We start from the raw sequence: 26,323 nt of genomic DNA, 5'->3' as shown, positions 1-26,323 counted from the left end.
AGAGAAATTTGTTTTTACTTTTTAAAAAAATTTCTTTTTAAAGATTTATTCATTTATTTTAGAGAGAGAGAGAGAGAGAGAGCACATGCACGTGCACGCACACAAGTGGGAGAGGGGCAAGGGGAGAGAATCCAGTGGTGGACTCTGCATGGAGCGCAAAGCCCCATGTGCGGCTTGATCTCAAGACCCATGAGATCGTGACCTGAGCCGAAATCAAGAGTTGGACGCTTAACAGGCTTAGCCACCCAGGGGCCCTAAGAGAAATTTGTTTTTAGAAAGATTGCTTAGGCCCTATCCTACCCGCCACAGGAGCTGGATTCTCACACGAAACCTGCCTGACTTCCTCCTCTGATGCAAACATAAAATACTTTAATCCAATTGTGGATTCATTATCAATACATAATATGTAGGATTACCTCTTCCCCTCTCTCCTCCTAAAATCCTGTCAATGGCTTTAAAGTTGCCACACGCAGTTTACCTGTGAGATGTGAGGATGACTGAACATTTATTCTGCACTTCTTCTGAAATGATCTTCCAGAGGTGCCGTTTCGACTTAGGATCCATCCCAGAGCTCGGCTCATCCTTAATAGAAAGTTACAAGAAAAATTTATCAAATTAATTAATTTTTGATGAGGTTCTTTACATGAATCACTGCGTCTCACTTGCCTAGAACAGAAATTACTTTGCAAAGTCCTGTGACGAACTTGTTTTATACTTAATAGGCTTCTTTCTGCTGCTGTCAAAAAGCTCAAAATTAATCATTTAAAATTGTCAATCTGTTTTAAAAAGTGTCTCAGTGAAGTTGACACCCTGTTACTTTACACTGGTCTCATATTTCTTTGGAAAAAAAATCTGCTTCAATTACTGACAAAGTGGAGTTTCTGCATTTAATACTACATTGTCACATATATATCTGAAGCTGCATCAGCAAGATTGCTACCTTGCTCCTGATAGTAGAATTGTGGCTATGAGTGATATGCACATGTGACACGCAGAGGACATAATTTGACTTTTCAGTTAGTATTTGAGGTGTATTTTAAATTCTATGGTATTAATTGAAATGTAATCCTCTTTGGAGAAATAAAAATAAGATTGCCATGTAGAAAATATAAATTATATTTTAAAGTAAATGTTTTGAAAAATTATACAGACATAAATTCAAAATGCAAAAATAGATAATCTAAACAAGCAGTAATAGATTCTGAGAGATAATTAAATTAACAAATTAGAGGTCAAGATGAGGAAATAATTAAAGATAATGTATTTGCAGTTGTACATAGGATTATCTGAGGCTTATTATAGTAAGAGATTAAAGAAATGAGTGTTGATTTGGGGAAACAGGAAAAGATATCTTGTTACTGCTCCTATTTTTGAAGGCGATAGCATATATGGCAAATGCATATGGCAGAAAATATGATAGCTTTCTCTCATAGCTTGTATTTCAGTTCATCTCATTACTGCATAACATTTGCATAGCACTTTTAAACATTTTAAGTACTTTACATCGATTGTCTCCTGGGGGTGCCTCATGGTTGTTTTGTTCAAGTTAAGGGACACTTAGACAATAAAATTACACCATAAGCGTCAGTTGGTAGGGATGTAATGCATTATAAGCTTCTGGTATTATAGAAAGATAGGTTGGCATCCCTCTGCTGGGCAGTTTAAATGATTTGGTCCTCTGTATGACTTAATCCCTGGAATAATGTGCTGATTTATAGCTGAATTTGTATGGCATATGATTAAAACCCTTCTGAAGTTTGGAGTTCTTTGAATGAAGGGATCTTCCAAGATAAGGGCAAGTTCATTTCTCAGAAATAAGCCCTTTCACAATGTTTAACCTGAAGAGCAGGATGCCCTGTCATCTCTATGGGTAATTTGTATTTCCAAATGATTAATTTTCCAGCTCTTAACCAAAATAAAATATGTAGAATGCATTTCTTGCCTCCAAAGAATTCAAATAAAATAGAAAGGCAACATTGTCAATCACACCCCAAACTAGGTAACTCATATTTTTAAGTAACAAGGAAATGAAATTTTAGAACAACACATTGCCCTAAAATATATCTTTCTGTTTTAGTAGAAGTTGGAAAATATGTTGGTTCACCTGATGAGTTACTAACTACAGATTTCTTCAGTAATAGACAATCAAATTCTTCCATATTTCATAATATTACTTATTTGAATACCTGAATTTGTTTTGGCTACTTCCTGTTCACATGACAAGTGTTTCTTCTGAAACGGACTAGCCATAGCTCTTTGCTAATATAAATTCCCTTAATGAGATAGTATATGTAAGATGTTTTGCAAAATAATCAGCATATAGTGAGACTTCAGTAAAGGTTTATGGCAACGATGAAAATAAAATGTTACACACACTATTGGGTATGTGGGTCTAATTATGTGGTCGCCTTTTCCGTAATGATCCTCTTACCAGCAGTAGAATGGAAGGTTTCCCTATCAAGGCCAGTGCTGTGGATAATTTTCTTTTTGTGCCATAACTGCACAGCGAGGTAGCTCTGTCCTTGTAGGGCATCAGGTGAAGTCTCCTAAGGAGTTTATGAACAGTCTGTGGGTGGAAAACAGGAGTTAGGTTGTGATCTTCCCCTGCCAAAATTCTAACAGCATTACATGGAAAAAAGAATTGTGAAAGTTCTATAGTGAAGAAACACATACCTGAAAACAAATCAAACACTATACCCAACATATTTTACTTTTACTTTTAAAGGTCCATCTAAAAATTAATAATCATTTAAAGGGAGAAGAAATTCTGTAGAGACTCATTTTCTGATGGGATTTTTTCCCCTAAATGTGAGTGTGTGTGTTTACAATTGTGGGTTGCACTTTCTGCAGGATTTCTTTATACAACTTAAAAGAGCTGAAAGAGAATTTGACCCTTCATAAGGCAGGTTTCTCATGGATCGTCCTGTTTCATCTTTCTTCTTATGGAGGGAGCAAATTGTCACAAAGGCTTTATATCTATTTAAAACTGACCCAGTATCAAAATTTCAGCACATTAACTTAGGAATCATGGGTTCTTGAGACTATTTCTGTAAACAGCTCTGGCAAATAGTGGAATCCTAGGAAGATTTCAACAGGTCCTCAGGATTGCACAAATAGAGGAACCTGCCAGAAGGGTTAGCCATTCCATTAAAAAGGCAAATGATTGCAGTGAAGTCCAAAACCACATTAAAAAAACCAAACTGGAAGCTATTTGATTTTATGTGGGCAGTTTGCAGGGAATTCCATGTTTCGAAACTTATCTAAACACTAGAGGATGTACAGACATCACCAACCAATGCTTAGCCCAGAGCCTAAGGATCTTTTATTGGATAGTTCTTAAAAGGTAACTAAGCAAACACAGGTCCAGGAGCTTCTGCAGCTGAGTTCAGAGGTGTATAGCTGATCTTCACAATTAAGGTAAGACTGCCTCAGTGCTCACTGACAGGAAGGAAATGCCATAGTTTTCCAGATTTCAACTTAGTTGTGAGCATAGGGGGTGGGTGGGCGGTGGCGGTGACAGTAATGGTTTTCAAATGAACTAGTTTTCACACTTCTACTCACTTCTTTAATATCTTTTTCTGGAATTCCATGTATCCTGGCATAGAAATACAGGTGTTCTTCTACGGACACCAGGTCATCTAAGGCATCTTCCTGAGGGCAGTATCCAACCAATGAGCTGTGTGAGTCAACGTGACCCAGAGATCTGAATTGAAAAAAAGCAAAGACACAGATGCATTTCAAAAGGTATGTCCCTTCTAGTCCCCAAATGTTGGGAAAACAGCTCTATTTTGGTCATGGTGATTGGTGATTCTACTAAAAAGAGGTAAAATATCCCAGCATATCCCACATCACACTGAAAGGTTTAAAAATTCACACTTGATCTGGAATAGCTATTTTTTCTCTAAGGATTTAATAATATAACTACAAAATAAAAGAGGCTTCATTTTAATTTTTTTCATGTAATTATGTTGTGCTCGGTAAGTTGAAGCCATGGTTTTTCATACCCAGTTTTATTTCTTATCAGAATATTTCCACTTGAAGGAATTACGTCTCCTGTCAGCATCTTGAAGATAGTTGTCTTTCCTGCTCCATTCACCCCAAGAAGGCCAAAGCACTGGTTTGGGAGAGCAAAAAAAAAAAAAAAAAAAAAAAAGATATAAATCTTAATCCAAACCAAAGACATGTTACTATTATGTCCTGTTCCTCTTTCTCTCTGGGTGAAATAAATTACAAAGAAAAATAAATCATTGGAATTATTCATAGATACTGTAGTATTCCGTTGATGTTTGATAAAACTTTCTCTTTTAAAACAAATGGTTACTTACATATCTTTTTTTCCTTTAACCATCTGAACATTTGTATGTATACATAGGACTTATTTTACATATTATCTTATATTATCTCTGTGACATGATAAAACATCCCACAAGTAAGATATGCTAACTTGACAAAGTAATTATATTTATAGATTTCACATTATTTACACAAAAATCACAACTTTACTGGATAAGCCGCTGAAGGAATAATTTCTTTATGCTGTTGAATAGATTTGATGCGTTTGGTTTGCAGCTCTGCTCCCAAAACTAAGGGAAATGCTGAGCAGCCCGGGTGGCTCAGCGGTTTAGCACCACCTTCAGTCCAGGGCGTGATCCTGGAGACCCAGGATGGAGTACCAGGTCAGGCTCCCTGCATGGAGCCTGCTTCTCCCTCTGCCTCTCTCTCTCTCTCTCTCTCTCTTTCTGTGTCTCTATGAATAAATAAATCTTAAAAAAAAAAAAAACACAACTAAGGGAAATGCTCACATTCTCTTTCACCTTTCAACGCTGCCTTAATATTTCTTCTTTTTTTGTTTTAAAGATTTATTTATTAGACAGAGTGCTTGAGTGCACACATGAGTGGGGGAAGGGGAAAGGAAGAGGGAGAAGCTAAAGCAGACTCCACACAGAGCACCGAGTCCAGCTCGGGGCTTGATCCCAAGACCCTGAGATTATGACCTGAGCTGAAATCAAGAGTCAGATGCTTAACTGAGTCACCCAGCTGCCCCAATATTTCTTCCAAAAAAACAACAAGAATAAATACAGGTAGTTCTAGGACCTCACTTCTGACCACTGGTCTCTTTATGCTGTCTTTCACAGATGGCTGAAAACTAAAAGTTGAAGAGAGCACCCTGCACAGGCATCTTGACCAGAAGTCCACCCCAGCGAGGACAACAGCTTGGCAAGGGGCTCAGGACTGGGGGTGTGGTAAGTCCTCTCTGTTGAGAGGGAAGATTTAGAGGGTATATAACACATGGATGTGTATAAATTTTAAATACAGCATACATCAAGATATTAAGGAGTTGACATCCATATTTCTAGAAAAAATATAGGAAAAGATAAAGATTTTTATAACGTAGCACGCCAATATAAAGGACTGTTGACAACGAAGCAGTGCTCCTCACCTCCCCAGCAGGTATCCCGATGCTGATGTTGTTTACAGCGATAATCTTTTTGTGGATCAGCTGATAGGTTTTTGTGAGCCGATGGAGCTGGACCAGGTCAAATTCACCTGCACCATTCTCCACTCTGAGTCTCTCAGCCCTCACATCTTCATCTTCATCTATTGTCTCCATTACAGGCGAAGAATTAAATTGTCTGAAGAAGAGTCTAAAACATGGGCCCAGTGATTTTGCATCAGTAATTATGAATTGGTACCACTCAATTTTGACATGTTTTAATGGGTTCTCAATTCACCAAAAGTGTGCAATCACACACTAGGTTTGTTTTAAATTTGTTATGTATGATGCTACTTAAATAAGTTAAAAATTAGTACGAATGCCCTTCACCATATTCAATATGGTATTTGGAAAACAGCTTCTGCTTTCCATGCCTTAAATGCTTTCAGATCTATTGTAATAATTCAGTTAGTTTGGTTTTGAAAGTTACTTCCTAAAAGAGAGACCAGAGTCATTAGGTTATTAGTAAGCAACACTTAGAAGTCCATGATCAATGAGCATCTTTTAAAAAAAAATCCTTTCCTTTTTATTTCTTCTTTAATCATCAATGACATGAATGTTCCTCTATGTTCTGTTTACTGTGAATGTCTTACCAAGGATCTAGCCAATATATTAAGGTTATCAGTCCTGAGAACTAAGTCTCAAAGCTACCTCAGTATCTTGCCTAACATACACTAAAGCGAACCAAACCAAATTTAAAAACCCAACAAATCAATTCAGGTCTTCCTCCCAATGTCCCTGTTTCTCTTAATGATATCCCCAGAGATTCCAACTGTGATGTATTCTTTGAATCTTCCCCATTCCAAACTCTGCTCATGTAGTCAGTCTCCTAGCACTGGAAATGCCTTGTAACACCCAGTCATCAATCATGTTCTGTCTATTTCTATTATCATCAGAGGCTTTCACTCTTTCTCACCTAAATTCTTCAGGAATCTCAAATTGCTCCAGTATCTCTGACTCTTCAATTCTAATCTGTAGGACCTTCACAGAATCACATTCCCTAAAGCACCATTTGATCAGGTTGCTTTCTGGTCAAAACCCTTATTGGACTACTATTTGTTTGTTGAATAAAGTCCAAATCATCTCTTTAACTAAGTATAGACCCCATAGTCTTCCAGCCATGTGCTGGAGCTCCTACTATTTTATTACATTTATTCTATGTTCTAATCACATTGTATTTATTACTCATCAAATACAATCCAAGTTTTTTTTTGCTAGATCTTTGCTTTTGTCATTCTTTTCATTATTTTTAATTTATATTTTATTTTTCCATAGGTGATGCCTGTGTCTTATGTATTAAAAAGGTACTAAAGAATATATAGTGAGAAGTAAGTTTCCTTCAATTCTATACAGTTCTCTTCAGTAGGGCACCCATAATTAGAGACAGTCTATGCATATGGATATATAAATTATAGTTCTTTTAACTCAAATGGTAATATACATTACACAAAGTTCTGAAACTTGCATTTTTCATTTAATAAAAATCAGTAGTAACCCCAAATATTACATATAAAACTGTATGGGTCTAACGACTGCATAGTGTTTCACTTATGAAAAAATCATATAATTTATTGAACCCATCTTTACATGCTAGACATTTATGTTGTTTCATTCTTTTGCTATTAAGAATGGTTGCTATGATGGATGACTTTACAGATACATAATTCTGCAAATATGTGAACATATTTATAGGAAAAACTCCTAGAAATGGAATAGCTGGGTAAATGGTATATATATTTCTTTTTATTTATGAATGTTTTCACTCAATCTCCTTCTCCCAAACTCACTGCTAATATTATACTTAGTCTTCTCCCCCATTTCTACTTTCTTTCCATCCTCTTAAACTCAACTCAAACACTACATCTTTTGTTTATGTATTTTCTCTGTACCACTCTGAATTTTAATTTCTTTAAGGCTAACAATTGAGCTTATTTAATTTTATTCTCTCATTCTACAATAATACTTACACTTGGTAAGGTTTGATAACTATTTTCTGAATGAAATGAATAATAAATTACACTACAATTTTTAAAAGGTTTTTGAGTACAACATTTCCATTTTACTAAAGGAAAGATGACTAGGGACCCCTTCCTAAATATTTTGAATTGGGTTCTCTCATGGATGTCAAATGCTATGCTTTCATTTTATTTACCTGAGTTTCTTTATTAACCATTCATTGATTAAGAGCCGCAAGAAAAAGAACATGGTGCCCTGAGAAACCAAAGCCACGAACATTGCACCTAGTTTATCCATCTCAAAGGTTTCACTCGGGTACTCCACTCCATATGCTTTTAAGAAGTCTAGGACCGACTGCTGTTGAGAAAGTTCAATCAAACCGTAGCCAAAGCAGAATTGTGGAAAAATCAGGAAAATGCGCTTGAGGGTTTCAGAAATAAGTTCTAAAGTCTGAAATGAGAGAGAAAAAAAACAAAGTTGTTAGACTTCCAACAAATTGACAAAAAAGTAAAATTAGATGTGGACAAATATTAAAACTTGAGAAATTCATCTAGATTGGCAATTATTTCTCATGTATGTTGAATTTACACATATTTACTATAACCAAACAGTAGAGATTTATGACTAAAATACAAGCAGAAAAGGATTATCTTTTTCTTGAGATAATGTATGATTAGGCCAAATCCTGGCAGCAGAATCACTTCTAGTCCTGCCTGACATCCCAGGAATGCAGAAATAGCCAAGGTGTTGGGATCTGATGCAGGTTATTGGTCATGCCTGAGTAGAGGAGGTAGTTGGTAAGGTCAAGTTTTAGAACCTTAGACAACTCTACTTGAAGAGGGACTAAAATGGTGAAATGAGATGAAAAGAGAGACAACCTATCTCAATGAGGAGCAAATGGCTCATTTTCGTGTTATTCACACTTGGGCCAACCACTTGCAACTCATGAATTGTCTTCTTCCTCCTGGAGTATGCTCATGTATTCCTCAGTTCACTTCATTTCCTCTCTATTCTTTCCCATTCAATTGCCTAGTACTGTTAGTGCTTCCCTTCCCACTAATTATAGTTGTTAGCTCTGAATGGAAAGTGATGCTTACAATGAAGTAGACTCCAATACATGATTGAAAGGGAATGAATTAGGTTTGTTCTCTGTGAACGTTCAAAAAAGTCTTAACCCACAGTCATAGAACTAAGCCATTGTCCTTGTTATTACCATACAATAACAATTGGTTAATGAGTAAAAAGTTTAGCCGACCAACTGGTTGCATGATTTTTATAGTGTCATACTATATATTTGATTTAACCTCCACTACCCCACTTAAACCCTATCAAATGTTGGTAGTTTTGACACTGGGTAAATATAATCATAGGCATTAACCCAGATGGAGCCTAAAAAGAATTTCAAAAGACTGTAGCTTCTCCTCTACTACATTTAATAGAATTAAATGAAATTCCTTTTTTCTATTAGATAATGTGAAATACAGAAAAATCTTTTCACCTTGAACATGTTGAAATGTTTAATACATTTATTGAAGTTTAGCAGACTAATAATGGACCTTACCGGATCATTAGGCTTTTCCTTGGAAAGAAAGTACACCACTGACAAGGAAACAATGGAATTGATGCCAAAAAAAAGGTTGATGCAGACGTAAGTGATGAAAGCCATTCCGGTTTCATGGAAGAGCCCAGCCAGCAAGTACATCCAAGAAAATGTGGCATACCTGCATGTTAATAATACTGAGGATTAAATTTATGCCTTCATTATTATTCTTTCACAAACAAACAAATAAAACCTTTGATAGGGTTTTGAAAATAAACATTAGGGATAATTGCTAGAGCTCTTACAGTTAGATCTCTTTTTTACAACATTTTTTGACAAATCCTTTGGATTTTTTAAAGTGATAGTAAGAAGCCTCTCTTTTACGGAAAATTTGAGTAATTCTATATCATCACAACTACAAAGTGATTCCTTCTAGAGATGGTTTCATCCTACCCAGGGAAGTTTTTGTTTGTTTTCTCAGAAATAAGATTTAATCAATATAAATCTTATAATTTAATGCTGAGGAAAAATAATGACATTATTGTAAGCTAGCTAAGCAGACAGGGATTGCTCAGAAGCTGGATGTCCTATGAGCAAACATTAGAGCAACCTTCCTGGTTATGAAGAAGAACTAGAGACAAAATCATCCTTCATCAGCTACATTGTGAAGCCAATGGATACTACCCAAGCATTTAGGCAGACAGAACTGCTATGCTGAGCACTAATTATATCAACCTGTACTACCTGCATTGCCCTCTAATGCAGACATAATACTGTGTGTGTTAGATATCTATAAAAATATAAATAAAGAGGATCTCTGGGTGGCTCAGCAGTTAAGCGCCTGCCTTTGGCCCAGGGCGTGATCCTGGAGTCCTGGGATTGAGTCCCATGTTGGGCTCCCTGCATGGGGCCTGTTTCTCCCTCTGTCTGTGTCTCTGCCTCTCTCTTTTTCTCTCTCTCTGTGTGTGTCTCTCATCAATGAGTAAATAAAATCTTTAAAAATAAAATAAAATAAAATATACATGGTACACATACCTTATGCTACATATACTCATGATTTGTCAATACATAAATCCTTACATGTACACACATTTTGCTGACCATTCTAAAACATCCATTTTTATGTAAATTAAATTACATATGTAGATTGCTAAGCATGACGCTTGATACCTTGTAAGTACTTATTAATGTTATATATTACTATTAATGACAATGGCATTCATTTTCAGAAGTATTGTATTTTACAAACTGTGGACTAGCACGTGTAATGTACTGTTAGTCATCATTCATGGCTTCTGAAACCCCAAGATAATTGTAAATTAACTAATGAGATTTAGGTTCTGTGCCTAGGAACACTTAATTCTGTTCATTCTTTCACAGCAGCTTACCCAAACAGCAGAAGTAGGAGGGATACAGCACCGAGGTTGTTTCCACTGTAGAAGGCAGGTAACTTGAAAATTGCAATGACACCAATTGAAAATGCCACAGGCACCAAGTAGAAGGCCTGGGGGAGGGGAGCATGTAAAACAAGGCTTAATATATGGCACATATTTTCCCAAAAACATCAATAGCCCATCTAGTTAAAACTATAATAAGTTGACCTTGACATATGTTAAGGAATGAGTTTTTGTATATGTTCCCATTCCTTGCAATGTTCAGCTCATTTTACACTGATTTCACTCTAGATTTTGTCTCCTGAAATACAAGGTCAAGCCAGGCTCCATCTTTATAAATGTACATGGAGTCCCTGGTGTTCATGCCTCCAGGCTTTGAGACTGGGGATCATTCAGTGACAGAGGTGCAGTAAGAAAGATAAGACAGTCGGGTGTCTTGGTATTAGATTCGGTCCTCAAAGTATTGATTTCATTTTGAATGCTGGAACACTCTCAGGTGGTTGATTTCTAAGGCTTGGTTATCAGTGTGAGCCACTCTGTGTAAAGCAGCAGGGCAGTGGGTTCTGCACATTCTTGGAATCACGGGTATATGAACAAAGAACTCAGTGTTTTATTGACAAACAGAAATATTAAATGCTGTGCAGGTTGCAGCAAGATGCACACTATGAAGGAGATGATAATTTAATTTGGGGGTGTGTGTAGGGGAATCTCTTAAATTGGAAGAAGCACAAGACAGATGACAACAAAATCTAAGTAGTAAGGAGCCCTTCACAGAAATGTGTACTTTAAGCTTTCTTGGCATTAAAGCTCCTATTAGTCCAGAGGAGTCATTACCAATTCTTTTAGATTTGACTTCTTCAACAAATGCATTTCAGACCCCACTGGATACATTAACAAAGTGGATATGCAGTTAATTACTCTCCAGCTCTTCAAGACAATGATCTATACAGCAACTCAGACAATTCTGCCATAATCACCAGGCAAATGCATACCACATCCTGGGCTTTTCGCCAATATGGGTACATTTGGAGTCAACAAAACCATTTGGACTTTGGGACCATTTTATGCAACTGAGAGAGCTGTCAATGAAGTTCATCCTGTATCATCCCAGCTTATTTTCTCTAATATGTCACTCATCAGGGAATGCTACTTCAAAGTTTTTACTATTGGTTGATTAAATTTTTAGAAGCTTGATTATCTGGGACCATTGGACAAGGCTATTTTGCTAACTTCTATTTCTCCAGAGTAGTGGCTCTCAAACTTTAGTATGCATAAAATCACTTAAAGGATTTTGTTAAAAACGTATATCCTGGCTCCACTCCCAAGATATAGAACTAGTAGGTCTGGAGTGGGGCCCAGGAATCTGCATTTCAATAAATGTCCTGGGGAATTTGATATGGATGGTCCTTAGACCATTGATATGAGGAGAGGTGGATCTTTCCTCTAACTATGGAATTGACTGTAACATTGATGCAAATTATTTTTCCTTAATTTACTGATTTGTAATAATCTGAACAAAATAGGGCAAATAAAACTAATGTATTCTTTTTTTTAAGATTTATTTATTTATTTATTTTGAGAGAGAGAGAGAGAGAGAGAGAATATGAGTGAGTGGAGGAGGGAGGGAGAGAGGGAACCTTAAGCAGACTCCTCTCTGAGTGTGGAGCCTGACATGGGACTCCATCTCACAACCCTGAAAATCATGACCTGAGCTGAAACTAAGAGGTGGACACTCAACCAGCTGAGCCACGCAGGTGCCCCTAAAACTGATGTCTTCTCCCCAAATCAATCCTGTGTTTCCTGCAATGATACAAGCTACTCACCATGTCATAAATAAAGTTTGTGACCCAGTAGCATGTCACGCCGATGCCTGAAATGTGCTGCAGCTGCTTGGCTTTGGTCTGATGCTCCCTTACAACATAGGTGACAAAGCTGGCAGTAGTGACAGAGTAGCCCATCAGGATGGAGAGTGCCACTAAAATATCGATTAAGCTGCTCATTCTGTAGTGAGCAACAGGAAGAGGAAAGCATACATAAGTTTTTGGAACTCTTTTCCTTTCAGAAAGATTCATGACCAAAACCATCAACGAAACGGTATAAGACTTGGTTGGCTCTGACACAAATAAGTCTTCCTGCAAGGCAGCCAGATAATATCCTCTACATGACTCGGCTATGACCCTGGATAAATATAGCTCTAGTGCATCTAAATTGACTAGGGATATTTGATATATATATATAAAAGAAACAACAACAAACCTCGGTCTCTATGAGTTACTGAGTGTATGCAAGGCATATACGGTTCTGAGCACAGAAATAGTACTTAAATGCTATGCAAGGAAATTGAAATGATAAAGCACTTATGCACTTGACTTATAAAAGCAGCAGATTCTGATTCTATAGTCAGCAAACTCACTTGGCAACCTCACTGTACAGACTCTCAGAAACTTCTTTTTATCCCAGTCAGTGACTTGTATTAACAGCTCTCCTAGATTGACATTCATTCAGATACAACTGTGATTTCCAATTATAGTACTTTATACAGAGGCTTGACTATGCCAAGGAGTAAGGAGTCATGCCAGATATTTCTACTTACGTGGCTTGTTCTTGGTCTTGCACTCCTGGATAAGGATGGCTATACATGATGATGCCTGAAAGGAGAGACAGCTCTTTTCATTAGTAGATATTCAGAAACACCAATTTTTGGATGGCTAATACATAATACTTTCCTCCTTATGCTATAATTTTACTTTGGGGATACTATTTGAAAGGAAAATTATCCAACCCCCCTCCCCAATCTCATCAATGCCATAAAGTTAGTGTCACTCACATAAAAAGAAAACAAATGTTTTTCACGTTGTGTATGGAATTTTGGAGAAAGAGGCAAGAAATTTCCCCTTCTTATATAGCATTTCCCCTCTATTACATTTTTGTTTTCCGTTTTGTTCTCTCCACCTAATCATGTTTGTAATTTTTTTTTTTAAGATTTTATTTATTTATTTGAGAGAGCACACACAGAGGGAGAGGGGAGAAGCAGACTCCATGCTGAGCACAGAACCTGATGTGGGGCTTGATCTCAGGACCCTGAGATCATGACCCGAGCTGAAGGCAGACACCCAACCCAGTTGAGCCACCGAAGTGCCACAACTGGCATTTCAGTAGCACTTACTGTATTAGTATTTAGACCAATTATATGAGAAGCATCTAAAGAACATTAGCCACCCCCAAGCCTCTTTATTGTCTTTAGTTGGGAAAATACTGTAGCCCTAGAAGATTCCTCCTTTTTCACTACTTCCAAGATAACAATTGTTCCAGAACTCTATCAGGGTAAGGCTTGGGGGTTTCAGCCATCCCTGAGGGATTTTCATGGAGACATAAATCTCCAAGAGAATTCAGAGAAACTAGTTGTCTCTGAAAAACTAGTCACTTATATCCAATACAATTCTAAGTTATTGGGATGTCCCATAGTCAGTTATAGTTTCTGTATTAGAAGCAAGGTTCTTTCCTCCACTTATCAGAGGATGCTGATAGCTATAGTTAGCAATAGTCAAAATAGGTGGCTGGCAGCAGTTTCCCTAGAGACCACAGTGTGAAAGCAAAGTCTATACAGTCTGAGTAACTTTGGGTAAGAATGGGAGGGGATGACAATGAGGCTTACCCTTAAACATCTGTTTTTTATAGAGTTCTAAGCTGAGCAAGAACTTTCTCACTGCTCATTTAGTATATGTTTATTATGTCAGGATATTAAGACCCTTCACAGCAGCCAAATATAAATTATTCTAAAGTTATATTCTTCCCATTAACTCAAATTTATAATTTTTATTAAGTAGAATGTAATATATTTTGAGGTTGAATTCTGAAATTTTTACATGTTAAAAATATACAATTAGAGCAAAACAAACTAACAACAATCAATGTGGTGTATAACTTTAATCACATCATTGGGGGAATGTACTTTCCCTATCTTTTGTGTAAATTAATGGTCTCTCTCTCTCTCTCTTTTTTTATTTATTTTTTAAATTTTTTTACTGAGATTCAGTTTTCCTTGGGGCCTTACTTAAACCTTATTGCTGAATTATAATATAGGCAGGGGGAAAACATTTCTTTTTTTCTGCTTTGTATTTCAGAATCAAGAACTACTCTATATCACCAGGGGAATCTTTGCAAATGCATTTACTCCACTCTGAAAAATGCTGCTGAACCAATTGTTTTATACATATTTTTAGCAGAAAGATCAAGTAAATGCATTAGGCGTAAGGATGTATATGGAAATCTTCTCTGGGTTCTATAGCATCCAGTATAATGTCTTGAGTACAGTGATCAGTCAATGAATACTTATTAAGTCAAACTGAATCTTAAAATTCTAATGATTTCCCCCCATATGCAATTACATTAAAAGTAATACATTATCTGTTTCTGTTGTCTCTGTAGTTATCAAACTAAAATGAGATGCTTCCCATTGATCACTGGTACTAATGCAATAAAGGGACAGAACGAACATGTCAGTGGAGGGACAACGTGTCAGTATGTTTGGAAAAGAGCCTAGTCGTAGAATATTTGTTAGACCTATATCGCTTGAGAAAAACAGACTTTTCATGTTAAATTAACCACTAAAGGGAACTCCATGGAAATAATAGATATTGACATGGCAAAGGAAAACTAATTAAAAGATATTTACTAGCATGTTAGAATTCAAAGAAAATCAATTTTACAGCTAAAACAAAATACCAATTCATGCAGAATTCAACAAACATGTCTTTAAAACAGCTAGTGTTGTAGGGGGAGGGAGGTGGCATGAGAGTAATTGAGTTGATTTTTAAAGACCATATTACCATGGCAGACGCTTTACATGGGTTACAAAACTATAAAAGTATTTTAGGGTAACATGATTTCTTCTTTGAAGAAAATCAAACTCCTTCCTGAGAAAGTGAAAAGCTACCACCTTCTTGAGTTTACACAAGAGAAGTTAATAAAAATAGCTATATAATTCAAACTAAGCCTTATTTTTAAACCTAAAATACAAATTTCCTTTTAGGATCAATACAAAGTTTATGTTCCAAAATTCTTAATTCTTTAAATTCTGTAACTTAAAAAATATAGTGGTGGAGCCACAATAAGCCTGTTAGAATCCAGTGTGATTCGGATTGCTTCGGTCTTGGCAAAGAATACTAATAATAATTATATGAAACCTGTACACAGGTTTCAAAAGCTGAGTCTTCAAAAGTGGCATTGGTTTCTTGTTCTCATCTACCTCACATTTTTAGCACTCATACTTTCATTATCTGTCACAGAAACAAACATCCTTTGTTCTGATGAAGACATCCTACCAAAAGTCAAGTGTTCAATTGTATTTCAAACCAGGTTATGTTAAACTTGTCTGGGTTCAGTCACTACTGAATTTAATTGGCCTCTTTTGACTATGCTCTTTATTGATGCTCCAGATTTAAGGACCGTTTATTAGTCTTGTTCTTTTCTTCATGGTCCCTCCCGCTAGGAAAATGCCAAAGCAATTGGGAAAAAATACTCTTCTCTCTAAAATGAAGACCGAAAGATTCTCTTGCTAGAATGGAGGATTTGACTCTATAATTACTTCTAGAAATACCGCTTCTACAAGTACCAGAACATCCAGCACACACTATTTTGCATCCCAGTAAGGAAATGAAGGAAAAACAGAGGTTGGCATTTCTGGAAGATATGTTGTGTCTGGTCTCCTATTTAATAGGCTGTTAGTCTGTTTATTAGGCTAGAAACTCAGTCTTGGCCAGGAAATAGCTTACTCATTCTTCTCCATCTTTATTATTATTAATTTTTAGGATCGGTATGAAAAATATTTTGAGCAGGCTTAAGAAGATGAAATGGTTTGATGAACAGTAATCAAATTAGAAAAAAATAAATCAGTCTCTTTCAAATCCCAAGCCCTGTTTTGAAAACTAGGTGGATGCCTCCTGGGAAATTCAACTGAAGGAAACCTAGCTGAGTCCAGAGAAATATCAGAAAAATGATGAGACAGGAACCAGACAGACTTGGGTTCAAATCCCACTTTGGAGCCCCAGAAGAATAACAGTAGGGAACAGTAATGTTCATCCCAAAAGGCTGTAAGGATTAGTAATATTTCATATAGAGCACATATTATGGCAATTGTTTCATTAATGGTAACAGTTTGGGTCAGTGTAGAACGTTTTATTATAAAATTTCCAGCTTTATGTTTAGATTTATGAACATTTAATTATTTTAAATTTCTTAGCCTATATACAAGCAAATAGTAATAAAATGTTTTTGTAGGAGTTACAGCTACTAGATGTGAGACCAGAAATAAGGATGAAGTAAGCATTATTATCCTGACTTGATAAATGAGGAAACTAAATTAACTCAAAGTTAAGGAGATTATCCAGAATGTTCCATCTGGTGGTAGTTACTACTTTTAGATTTCTTTTAAAGATCTGTGATTTAGATACCATAAAATACCTGGAAGAAACGGAACCCAACATGCATTTTTATATGGAGAGAGGCAAAAGTTGCAGTATGAGAAGCTTCTGTGTAAGTAACTTTACCGTGTCGGGCAGCATCGTATTTTGACATGTTAACTCGCAGGAGGAAATTATTCAAGCTGTTGAGGTAAGCTGGAAGTGAGTGATAGCCTTCTGGATCATACCATACCTGTTAAATTCCAAAAGAGGGCAAGATCAGTATTGTGTTAAAATAAATTAGGCTGCTTATACATCTGATAGCCCACAGAATTTATATTTAAAATCAGAGCACCAATTTCCCAATAACTTATTTTATCTTGGAAGATGAGAACCATTCCCCAGAGTGTTGACCACAGACCTCTACGTTTCCAATTTAGAGATGGGCAGAGATTGGGAAAATAGTTTTTTTCTTTTCCTGTGTGATAGCACTAAGTTATTAGTTAGTTATTCTGTATCTCCTGCATAGGCAAAGCTTGAAATAAACTGTGGAAATTGTTAATATCTCCATCTCTGTGACTAGTCTACCGGGATTCTGGGGCTAGAGCTAAAACATTCTCAATAATAATAACAAAAACAACAACAAATGGCATCTGGGCCAGTCTGTACAAAGACATTAAATATATACACAAACATTGTGTCCTTAGCAACAAGACTGGTAACCTTGAAATTCCTACACCAACTTTCCATCCCTACTTATAACCCACAAAGAAGTGAGTTACTTTATCTTCTCTGTCAAAAACAGAGGGACTTGGGGATCCCTGGGTGGCGCAGCGGTTTGGCGCCTGCCTTTGGCCCAGGGCGCGATCCTGGAGACCTGGGATCGAATCCCATGTTGGGCTCCTGGTGCATGGAGCCTGCTTCTCCCTCTGCCTATGTCTCTGCCTCTCTCTCTCTCTATGTGACTATCATAAAAAAAAAAAAAAACAACAACAACAACAACAGAAAAAAAACAAAAACAGAGGGACTTAAAATACTGGTGTGCTTCAATTCAGGAAACCCTGTTGATAATTTAAAATTACAAGAGAAAACATATTTGACATTAGAACTCTTTGTTTATGCAAGAATGTTTACTCTGTGTGTGGAGAGAGGAAGAAAAAGAACAAATGGCAGGTCAAGGACATTCAAATCTCCAACACTATTGTCTACTTTTTTTTTTTTTTTAAAGATTTTATTTATTGGGATCCCTGGGTGGCGCAGCGGTTTGGCGCCTGCCTTTGGCCCAGGGCGTGATCCTGGAGACCCGGAATCGAATCCCACGTCGGGCTCCCGGTGCATGGAGCCTGCTTCTCCCTCTGTCTGTGTCTCTGCCTCTCTTTCTCTCTCTCTGTGACTATCATAAATAAAAATTAAAAAAAGATTTTATTTATTTATTCATAGAGAGAGAGAGAGAGAGGTAGAGACACAGGCAGAGGGAGAAGCAGGCATCATACAGAGAGCCTGACGTGGGACTCGATCCAGGGTCTCCAGGATCACGACCTGGGCTGCAGGTGGCGCTAAACCGCTGCGCCACTGGGGCTGCCTTGCTGTCTACTTTTTTAAAAAAAGATTTTATTTATTTATTTAGGCTGGGGAGGGGCAGAAGGAGAAGCAGACTCCTGGCTGAGCAGGGAGCCCAAAGTGGGGCTCCATCCCAGGACCCTGAGATCATGGCCTGAGCTGAAGGCAGACAGTTAATTGACTGAGCCACCCAGGTGCCCCTACTGTCTACTTTTTACATGACCCTATAAAAATCGGTTAAAATAGGCCATATGATATCTATCTCATAGGAATGTTGTGAGGATGTAGTCAGGTAGTTTGTATAACAGGTTATCAGTGCTTGGCTTATCACAGACACTAAATAAATATTAATTTCTCCACTTCCCCCAAGTCTATATATGTCTCATCACCAAATGAGAAGTATGTGAAGGATAATTTAAAATTCCTAAGACTACATAGATAATATATGCATGACTCTAGCTTTTTGAAAGCATAGGTATGATCTAAAGGTTAAAAAAGAAAGAAAGAAAGAAAGAAAGAAAGAAAGAAAGAAAGAAAGAAAGAAAGAAAGCAAGCCTACAGGAGTATTTATCTCCATCAAATTCTGTTAAGTATCCAGGTCTGTAAGAAACAAGGATAAACAAATATAAAACATATATAAAGAAAAAAGGATAAAACATTAATGTATAGTTTAACAAAAAATTATAAAAAGAGTATACCCATTGAACTATCACTCGTGTTGAGGAACAAAAATTGCCAGCATCCAGAATGTCTTCTTAGGATTCTCTGTGTCCCTCAAAATTATAATACTGTCTCTAGACAATATGGTTGAGTTTTGCCAACTCTTAAAGTTTACAGTAAATGCAATCATGGTTAAGTGTTTCTTTTTGTTTTTTCTTTTGCTTATTAATAATGTTTGAGATATTTACCTGCTTGCAGGGAACTGAGCTCATTTCATTGTTGAAAATTCTACTGGAATACACAACAATTCATTTATGCTACTGTATATAGACATTTGGGGTTGTGTTTTTGGCTCATATGAGAAACACTACTATGTAAATTTTTGTATATGTATCTTGGTGCTTTTGTATCTATGTTTCCCTGGGGCAAATACACAGGACTGGAACCCCAGTGCTACAGGAAAAGCATCATGTCAAACAGCTGCTCAGCTTGATTGCACGCATGTTTTGTTTCTACCTCATGAAAATGCTTGAGCATTTCAAGTTCACATTCTCATTTGTATGACATCCCAGAAGAAAGGTTATGATTTACCTTAGCAAGTGTTCTATTGGCAGGAACTTCTGTTATATCAAAACGAAGGTCTTTAGTCAAAGGCAGTCCAAAACTCCAACCTCCATATCTATATAGAATAACAAAATTTATATTTGTTTTAATGGAGAAAATAGTCATAAATAGATCTAAAAAAATTTTTTTGGATCTAAAATGTTTTTTTTTTTTTTTTTTTTATGGATCTAAAATGTTTAACTGAGGTTTCAATGTTTTCTTTCCATTAGGAACACGTAAAGTATGAAATACTGCGTGATGAATATTTTCATTTTTATTGATTTCTTTTCTACATTTTAATCTAAAGTGCACATTATTTAAAGTGTACATTATTAGAAGTAAAAAATTCCTTTAAACAATTGCAAATGTAGAGTAATCATTCTGAAAATAAGTGATCTGTAATCTAACAATTCTTTCAAACTTAACTGGATCATGCACCATCTCAACATTTAGAATACTTTAGCCCTTAAAAAAATCCTTTTTAAAGAAGTGACTTAATACTAAAGGGATATAAGATCAGTTCTCATCTTTTTTCAAATGGCTGTTTTCTTCGATTCTCCAGACTTTTCCCTCTAGCTTGTCCCCTGGTGTTATACTTTCTCTTCCTGGTATTTGAAGGTGAATTGTGCCTATATAATTGCCTGGCACTTGTCAGTTATAGTCTCTTAAAAATAAAAAGTGGATTTAAAAAATCCAAGCAGTAATTTTAAGAATAGATTAAATGTCCCATATTAGATTTGGGTTAAATAAATAATGGCACAGTCATACTAGACTACTTGTGACTATCATCCTAAATGTGATACTATAGAGCTGTATTTTTGACATGCAAAGAACACTACAGTATATTGTCTACTTTTTAAAAAGTAGGTTAAAAATGTTTTTAATAATAAACCTCATTTTGTTGAAAATATTTACATGTATCTGTATCTAGAAAATTTCTGGAAGGATATATAGTCAATAGTGGTTATATCTAGACAGAGATTCCTTTTTCCTTCTCTTATATGTAGTTTCTAATTATTTTAGTGAATATCAGTCATTTATGTACATTGAGAAATAAAAGAGGGAAGAGATGGAGGAAATAGTAGCTATTGCAAAATGACCAACTCCCCCTGCCCCTGCTTTATTTGAGGTATAACTGACAAATAAAAATTGTATGTACTCAGAGCACACAACTTGATATTTTGATACCTGTGTACACTGTGAAATAATCACAATCAAGCTAATTAAAATGTCCATCACCTCACAGTTACCATTTTCTTTTAGTGTGCACATGCATGCATGTATATGTGTGTTTGTGTGTGTGGTGAGAACTCTTAAGATCCATCCTTTTACCAAATTTCAAGTCTACAATACAGTATTGTTAAGTGCAGTCACATTGCTATAGATTAGCTTTCCAGAATCTATTCATCTTGCATAACTGAAACTTTGTGGCCCTTAACCACATTTTCCCATTTTCTGCTACCCCCAGACCATGGCAACCACCATTCTACTTTCTGCTTTGTGAGTCTGACTATTCAAATCCCATATATAAGTGGGATCATGCAGTATCTGCCTTTCTGGTTTATTTCATTTAGTATAGAATCTCCTCCAGGTCCGTTCACGGTATCCCAAATACAAGCCTACCAACCTTACATCCACAGCAAACCTTTAGGTGGCTTAGGTACAAGCCTGTGGCCTTACTACACATGGACACATTTTATTCCAATACAGATATCATAATCTAAATTTGAGATAGGCCAACTGTCACCTAAAGCCATGCCTTAAAACTCTCCAAATTGAAAAAAAAAAAAAAAAAACTCTCCAAATTGGTGTAATCTAGCCAATAAACAATTTTGCTTCAAGAAAGAAAAAACGTACAAGTTTAACAATATGTCTTTGTGGCCTAAAGAAACTCCAGTGCTTCTCAATTTCCTAAAATGAGTCTTAATTTGAGAGACTGTAATTTTTTTTTGAGAGACTGATATTTTTTAAAGAAATTTTAATACATAAGACTCTTGATAAAATAGAGAATTTTTTAAAAAGATTTTATTTATTAACTTATGAGAGACACAGAAAGAGAGAGAGTGAGAGAGAGAGAGAGAGAGAGGCAGAGACACAGGCAGAGGGAGAAGCAGGCTCCATGCAGGGAGCCCGACGTGGGACTCGATCCCGGGTCCCCAGGATCATGTCCTGGACTGAAGGCAGTGCTAAACCACTGAGCCACCCGGGCTGCCCTAAAATAGAGAATTTAACCAATAGCCAATAGAAATTTTCATCTATTTTTTTTTTAAGGATTTGTTTATTTTAAAGAAAGCAAGCAAGCAAGACAGCATGACCGAGGGGAGGGATAGAGGAAGAGGGAGAGAGGCAGACTCCCTGCTGAGTGGGGAGCATGACATGGGGCTTGATCTCAAGACTCTGAGGTCATGACCTGAGCCGAAACCAAGAGTCAGACACTTAACCAACTGAGCCACCCAGGCACCCTGGAAATTTTCATCTATTGTTTCAAGGTTATATAAGGTGGTTGCCATTAAAAAATTTGAAAGCAAGGTATGCTAAATTAATATGCTATAAGTAGAATATTTTTACCTTTTTTGCATAAATTCATTAGCAGTTGATATAAGATAATTTTCTAAGCGGTGTCCAGTGAGGTTGTAAATTATTTGAGAAGAATAAGTTCTTCTATGCGGTGGAGAGTAGTTAAATTTAGGACACTCCTGAAAAATAAAGTTAAAAATTAAGTTCTGACCGATGCTTTGCAAATCAAACAGACAATGTCAAGGAGCTTCGGTCTCATGATTTGTCTACTGCTGCAACAGGTAGAGTGTTATAGGACTGTCTTCTGACTCTGAAGAGCATTGAAAAGGAAGGCATCTTCCTATTCCAAGAAATTAGAATAATTATTATTTATATAGAGCATATACATATGCTTAGGACTCATTTGAAGCCAAAAAGAATACAAGTTAACCAATGTGCAATTTTCTTTTTACTGTACTAAACAAGTTTGATATGCATGGAGAATAACGTTAGGATGACTCAAAATTCCCTTAATAATTCACAGGAAAGAAAAATTATTTGCCTGGATTTGTAAAGATAACATTAATGGACATAAAGTTCTCAGGTGACAGCAGTGAAGTTTGTGTTGTATTATTTTTAAGGTACCAAACCTGGGTTTCAGAGCTCATGTTTACGTATATCTAAATCTATATAACTTAATTTTAAATAAATTTAAATCTAATCTTTACACATGCAAATGTAAAGTTATTCCAAAATAAAGTTTATACATATTGTAAAGTTGCTTATATATGTCTATATATGCACACACATATATTGCAAATTTAATACTGAGAGTCTCTGTATACCCTTTACCTAGTTCTCCCCATTGTTAGCATCTTACATTACTGCCATTGTACATTTGTCAAAATTAAATGCGTTGGTACATTACTATTAACCAACTTCACAGCTTGGTTTTAACCACTTATTTTTATGCTCATAAGCTTTCTTAAGTTTTCACTGAAGTTACCCATGCTTCTGTGACATAGGGTTTAGTTGGGAGAATCCTAGTATTTTTCCAGTTTCTCCTTCCATCCTTTCACATGATGCCCCAGAGGCTAAGGCTAGCACCACATGTGTGTACTGAGATCATAAAGTTGCTCTAAAAAACGAATGCCGAATTTCCTCTTACATCAAATCAGATGAACAATTAGATCATACTTAAAGAATGCTACTGGTTCTACAATTAGAGACACTCTTATGAATGTAATTATCTGGCTTTAATCTTTTTTTGAATTAAATATACAGAAGAGCACATATAGGTATGCTGCTTGATACATTTTGACAAACTGAACACACTCATATAACCAGAAACCAGATCAGAAAACATAACAATGCAAGGACCACTCCCAAAGTACCCAGCACAGAATAGTTTAGTCTGTTTCTGTACATTATATAAACAGAATCATATGGTATATACTCCCTTGTATTTGACTTTTTCCACTCATCATTCCTTTTTTCTACGCATCATTCCTTTGTGAGAATTCTCCATATAATATGTGTAGTTGTAGATCAATCATTCTCATTTTGCTGTATATAGAATTCCAGTGTGAAAATGTATTACATTCGATTTATCCACTCTAATGTTGGTGGGAATCTGAGTGGCTATTACGAACAGTAGTGCTATGAATACCTAGCATATGCCTCTTGATGAACACATTCACGCCTCTGATGGGAATACAACACAAATGGAATTGCTGGCCCTAGGGTATGTATATCTTCAGCATTATTAGGTACTGTCAAATGTTTTATATACATATTTAGTGATTTACTTCTATTTTTTAAAAGTTTTTAATTCCAGTTAGTTAATATACAATGTTATATTTGTTTCAGGCCTACAATATATTCAACACTTCCATATGTCACCCTGTGCTCATCACAGCAAGTGAGCTCCTTAATCCTCATCACCTATTTCATCCATCCCCCCACCCTCTCTCATAAACATCAATTGTTCTATAATTAAAAAGTCTCTTTCTTGCTTTGACTCTCTTATTTTTCCCTTTGATTAATGAAATTTATCTAATTCCAATTTATATAAATGTATATGTATATATATACGCACACATATATATATTATTTATTTATTTATTTGACAGAGAGAGAGAACAAGCAGGGGTAACAGGAGAGGGAGAAGTAGGCTCCCCACTGAGCAGGAAGCCCAACTGGGGGAGGGGTGCTCAATCCCAGGACCCTGAGATCATGACCTGAGCTCAAGGCAGATGCTTAACCATTTGACTCTTAGTGTGAACTAAAGAAAATAGATAATGAATTTCAGAAATTAGCTAAATCAGATGAGGGATTAGAACTCTCTGAGTACTAGGTAAGACTGGTATTGAAATTTGCAAGGATTTCTAAAGATGCTTATGAGATCCCAGCTTTTATTGTTAGTAATTATCTTGCATGAGAACACAAAAATAGGTTGCATTTACAGAAAACATTTTCATTCTAAAAGTTTCAATGATACAATGCTGTTAAGAAAATGTTGCTAGATTCCTCTCCTTTGGGGAAGTAAGTTGACAACAGAGTCCCTCTTAGAAACTAACAGTGACCTCTTCAACAGTCTTTCATTTCCCCAGTGAATTTGGTTTTCTTAAAAGTATGTGGCATTGATAGGTCTAGAAGAGTAAGGTATCTATAAAATACAGATGGCATAAGGGATGGTTGGACAATCTTTTCTGTTTCTATCAGGACATGGATTTTTCTTGCATCCTGGAGGTACGCCTTAGAGACAAATGAAGTTCTGTTCTGGACTTGCACATTATTGACTTCATAGCTGACCATCAGATGGACAGTCTCACTCTGTTTTCAAATGTGACACTTATGGTGGCTTTGTTGTCTGAAACATAGAGCTTTCTGGTTAGAACTGAACTAAGACCAAAAATTCATTTTTAGTTGGTTTCCACAAAGATTGTCATAGAATTACCTGCCTTTGGAAATTTGTTCTGAGATGGATTTAAGACAGTGACCTGAAGTTCAAAGGCAATATTTTTGAGCTGCCCCGCTCCACGTCTCTGAGCTACTAGCTTCCATAAAATGAAATTATACTGACTCTTTGGTAACCTGGATGGATCTTTCAAGTTTCAATATTTATTCCTTTCTTTTTCCTACTTCACTGGAATGGAATTCCATCTTACCTGAATATTTTCTGAGCAGGAGCAAACACCAAAATTAGTGACAGGCTCCCCACTGGTGTTCCATTTTCCCAGACTTCCTTTCTTTAAACACCTTCTGCAAATAAAAATGTTATTAAAGTGATGTGTGTGTGTTCTCATGTTTATGTATGAATATATAAGTGAGTATTTGGTATTAAATTCAGGTGTATAGTCTTAGGTACAGTCTACTGGTTTTTCATAACTCAAATATACATTATACTACCATTTTCAAATGATCTGACATTTTACGAGGGATAAGAGAGAGCACTTATTGATTGAACAGTGTTGAACCAAAGCTCACTGAATTGTTTTAATGTGGCCAGATGGGGGTTTTTGATGCCTTTCTTTGCTCTTTCATCCTGTCCTCTGACAGGAAGGTGATACTTTAGCAAAATAGTGCACCAATGTCAGGTTCACATGCACTGTGTACCATATCTTGGAAGTTGAAATAGGCAATACTACATGGAGCAAAGACAGAGATTGGACTCAGAAGACTTGTGCCTTAGTTTTAGCCGATTGACTTACAATCTAGATTTTTTTTTAGACAAGAATCTCAGTCTGTATAAGTTTCAGTTAAAAATAGGGTTAATAGGGGCAGCCCCAGTGGCGCAGTGGTTTAGTGCCGCCTGCAGCCCGGGGTGTGGTCCTGGAGTCCTGGGATCGAGTCCCACATTGGGCTCCCTGCATGGAGCCTGCTTCTCTCTCTGCCTCTCTCTCTCTCTCTCTGTGTCTCTCATGAATAAATAAAAAACAAAATCTTTAAAAAAGAATGAATGTTCTAAAATTTAAAAAAAAAAAGAAAAAAAGAAAAAAAAATAGGGTTAATAATTCACAGGGTTGCTGTGATTGTAAATGGAAATAGGTACATAAGAGAACTCTACAAGTTATACAGGCCTTCATGTTTATTATTACAGGAGAGCATAGACATGGAATGAGCTAGACGGGAGAGAGAAAATCTGTTCAATACAGATTTTTCTTAGGGGGGGAGAAATCCCAGCCCCCAACACATACCTATTCATACACACACACAC

The 26,323-nt window shown here is 36.3% G+C and overlaps 1 protein-coding gene across 2 annotated transcripts in view; it reads right to left on the bottom strand.

The window, feature by feature from the left end:
- Positions 1-26,323, bottom strand: part of ABCA12 (ATP binding cassette subfamily A member 12) — a 281,179-nt gene that overhangs the window by 8,402 nt on the left and 246,454 nt on the right. For both annotated transcript variants that reach the window (XM_072812583.1, XM_072812584.1), the window contains 14 exons: positions 25,275-25,368; positions 22,177-22,304; positions 19,597-19,684; positions 16,933-17,038; positions 12,978-13,032; positions 12,208-12,385; positions 10,379-10,494; positions 9,012-9,171; positions 7,647-7,900; positions 5,441-5,645; positions 4,005-4,114; positions 3,562-3,703; positions 2,432-2,566; positions 479-582 (listed from right to left, as the gene is read on the bottom strand). In XM_072812583.1, coding sequence (XP_072668684.1) covers positions 479-582; positions 2,432-2,566; positions 3,562-3,703; positions 4,005-4,114; positions 5,441-5,645; positions 7,647-7,900; positions 9,012-9,171; positions 10,379-10,494; positions 12,208-12,385; positions 12,978-13,032; positions 16,933-17,038; positions 19,597-19,684; positions 22,177-22,304; positions 25,275-25,368 — 1,875 coding nt within the window. The remainder of the gene's footprint in view (positions 1-478; positions 583-2,431; positions 2,567-3,561; positions 3,704-4,004; positions 4,115-5,440; positions 5,646-7,646; positions 7,901-9,011; positions 9,172-10,378; positions 10,495-12,207; positions 12,386-12,977; positions 13,033-16,932; positions 17,039-19,596; positions 19,685-22,176; positions 22,305-25,274; positions 25,369-26,323) is intronic.

This window comes from Canis lupus, chromosome 36 (genome assembly GCF_048164855.1).
Source record: "Canis lupus baileyi chromosome 36, mCanLup2.hap1, whole genome shotgun sequence".
In the NCBI taxonomy this organism is placed as follows: domain Eukaryota; kingdom Metazoa; phylum Chordata; class Mammalia; order Carnivora; family Canidae; genus Canis; species Canis lupus.
The sequence above is the reverse complement of the archived record's forward strand: the minus strand, read 5'-3'. Positions and strand labels throughout refer to the sequence as shown.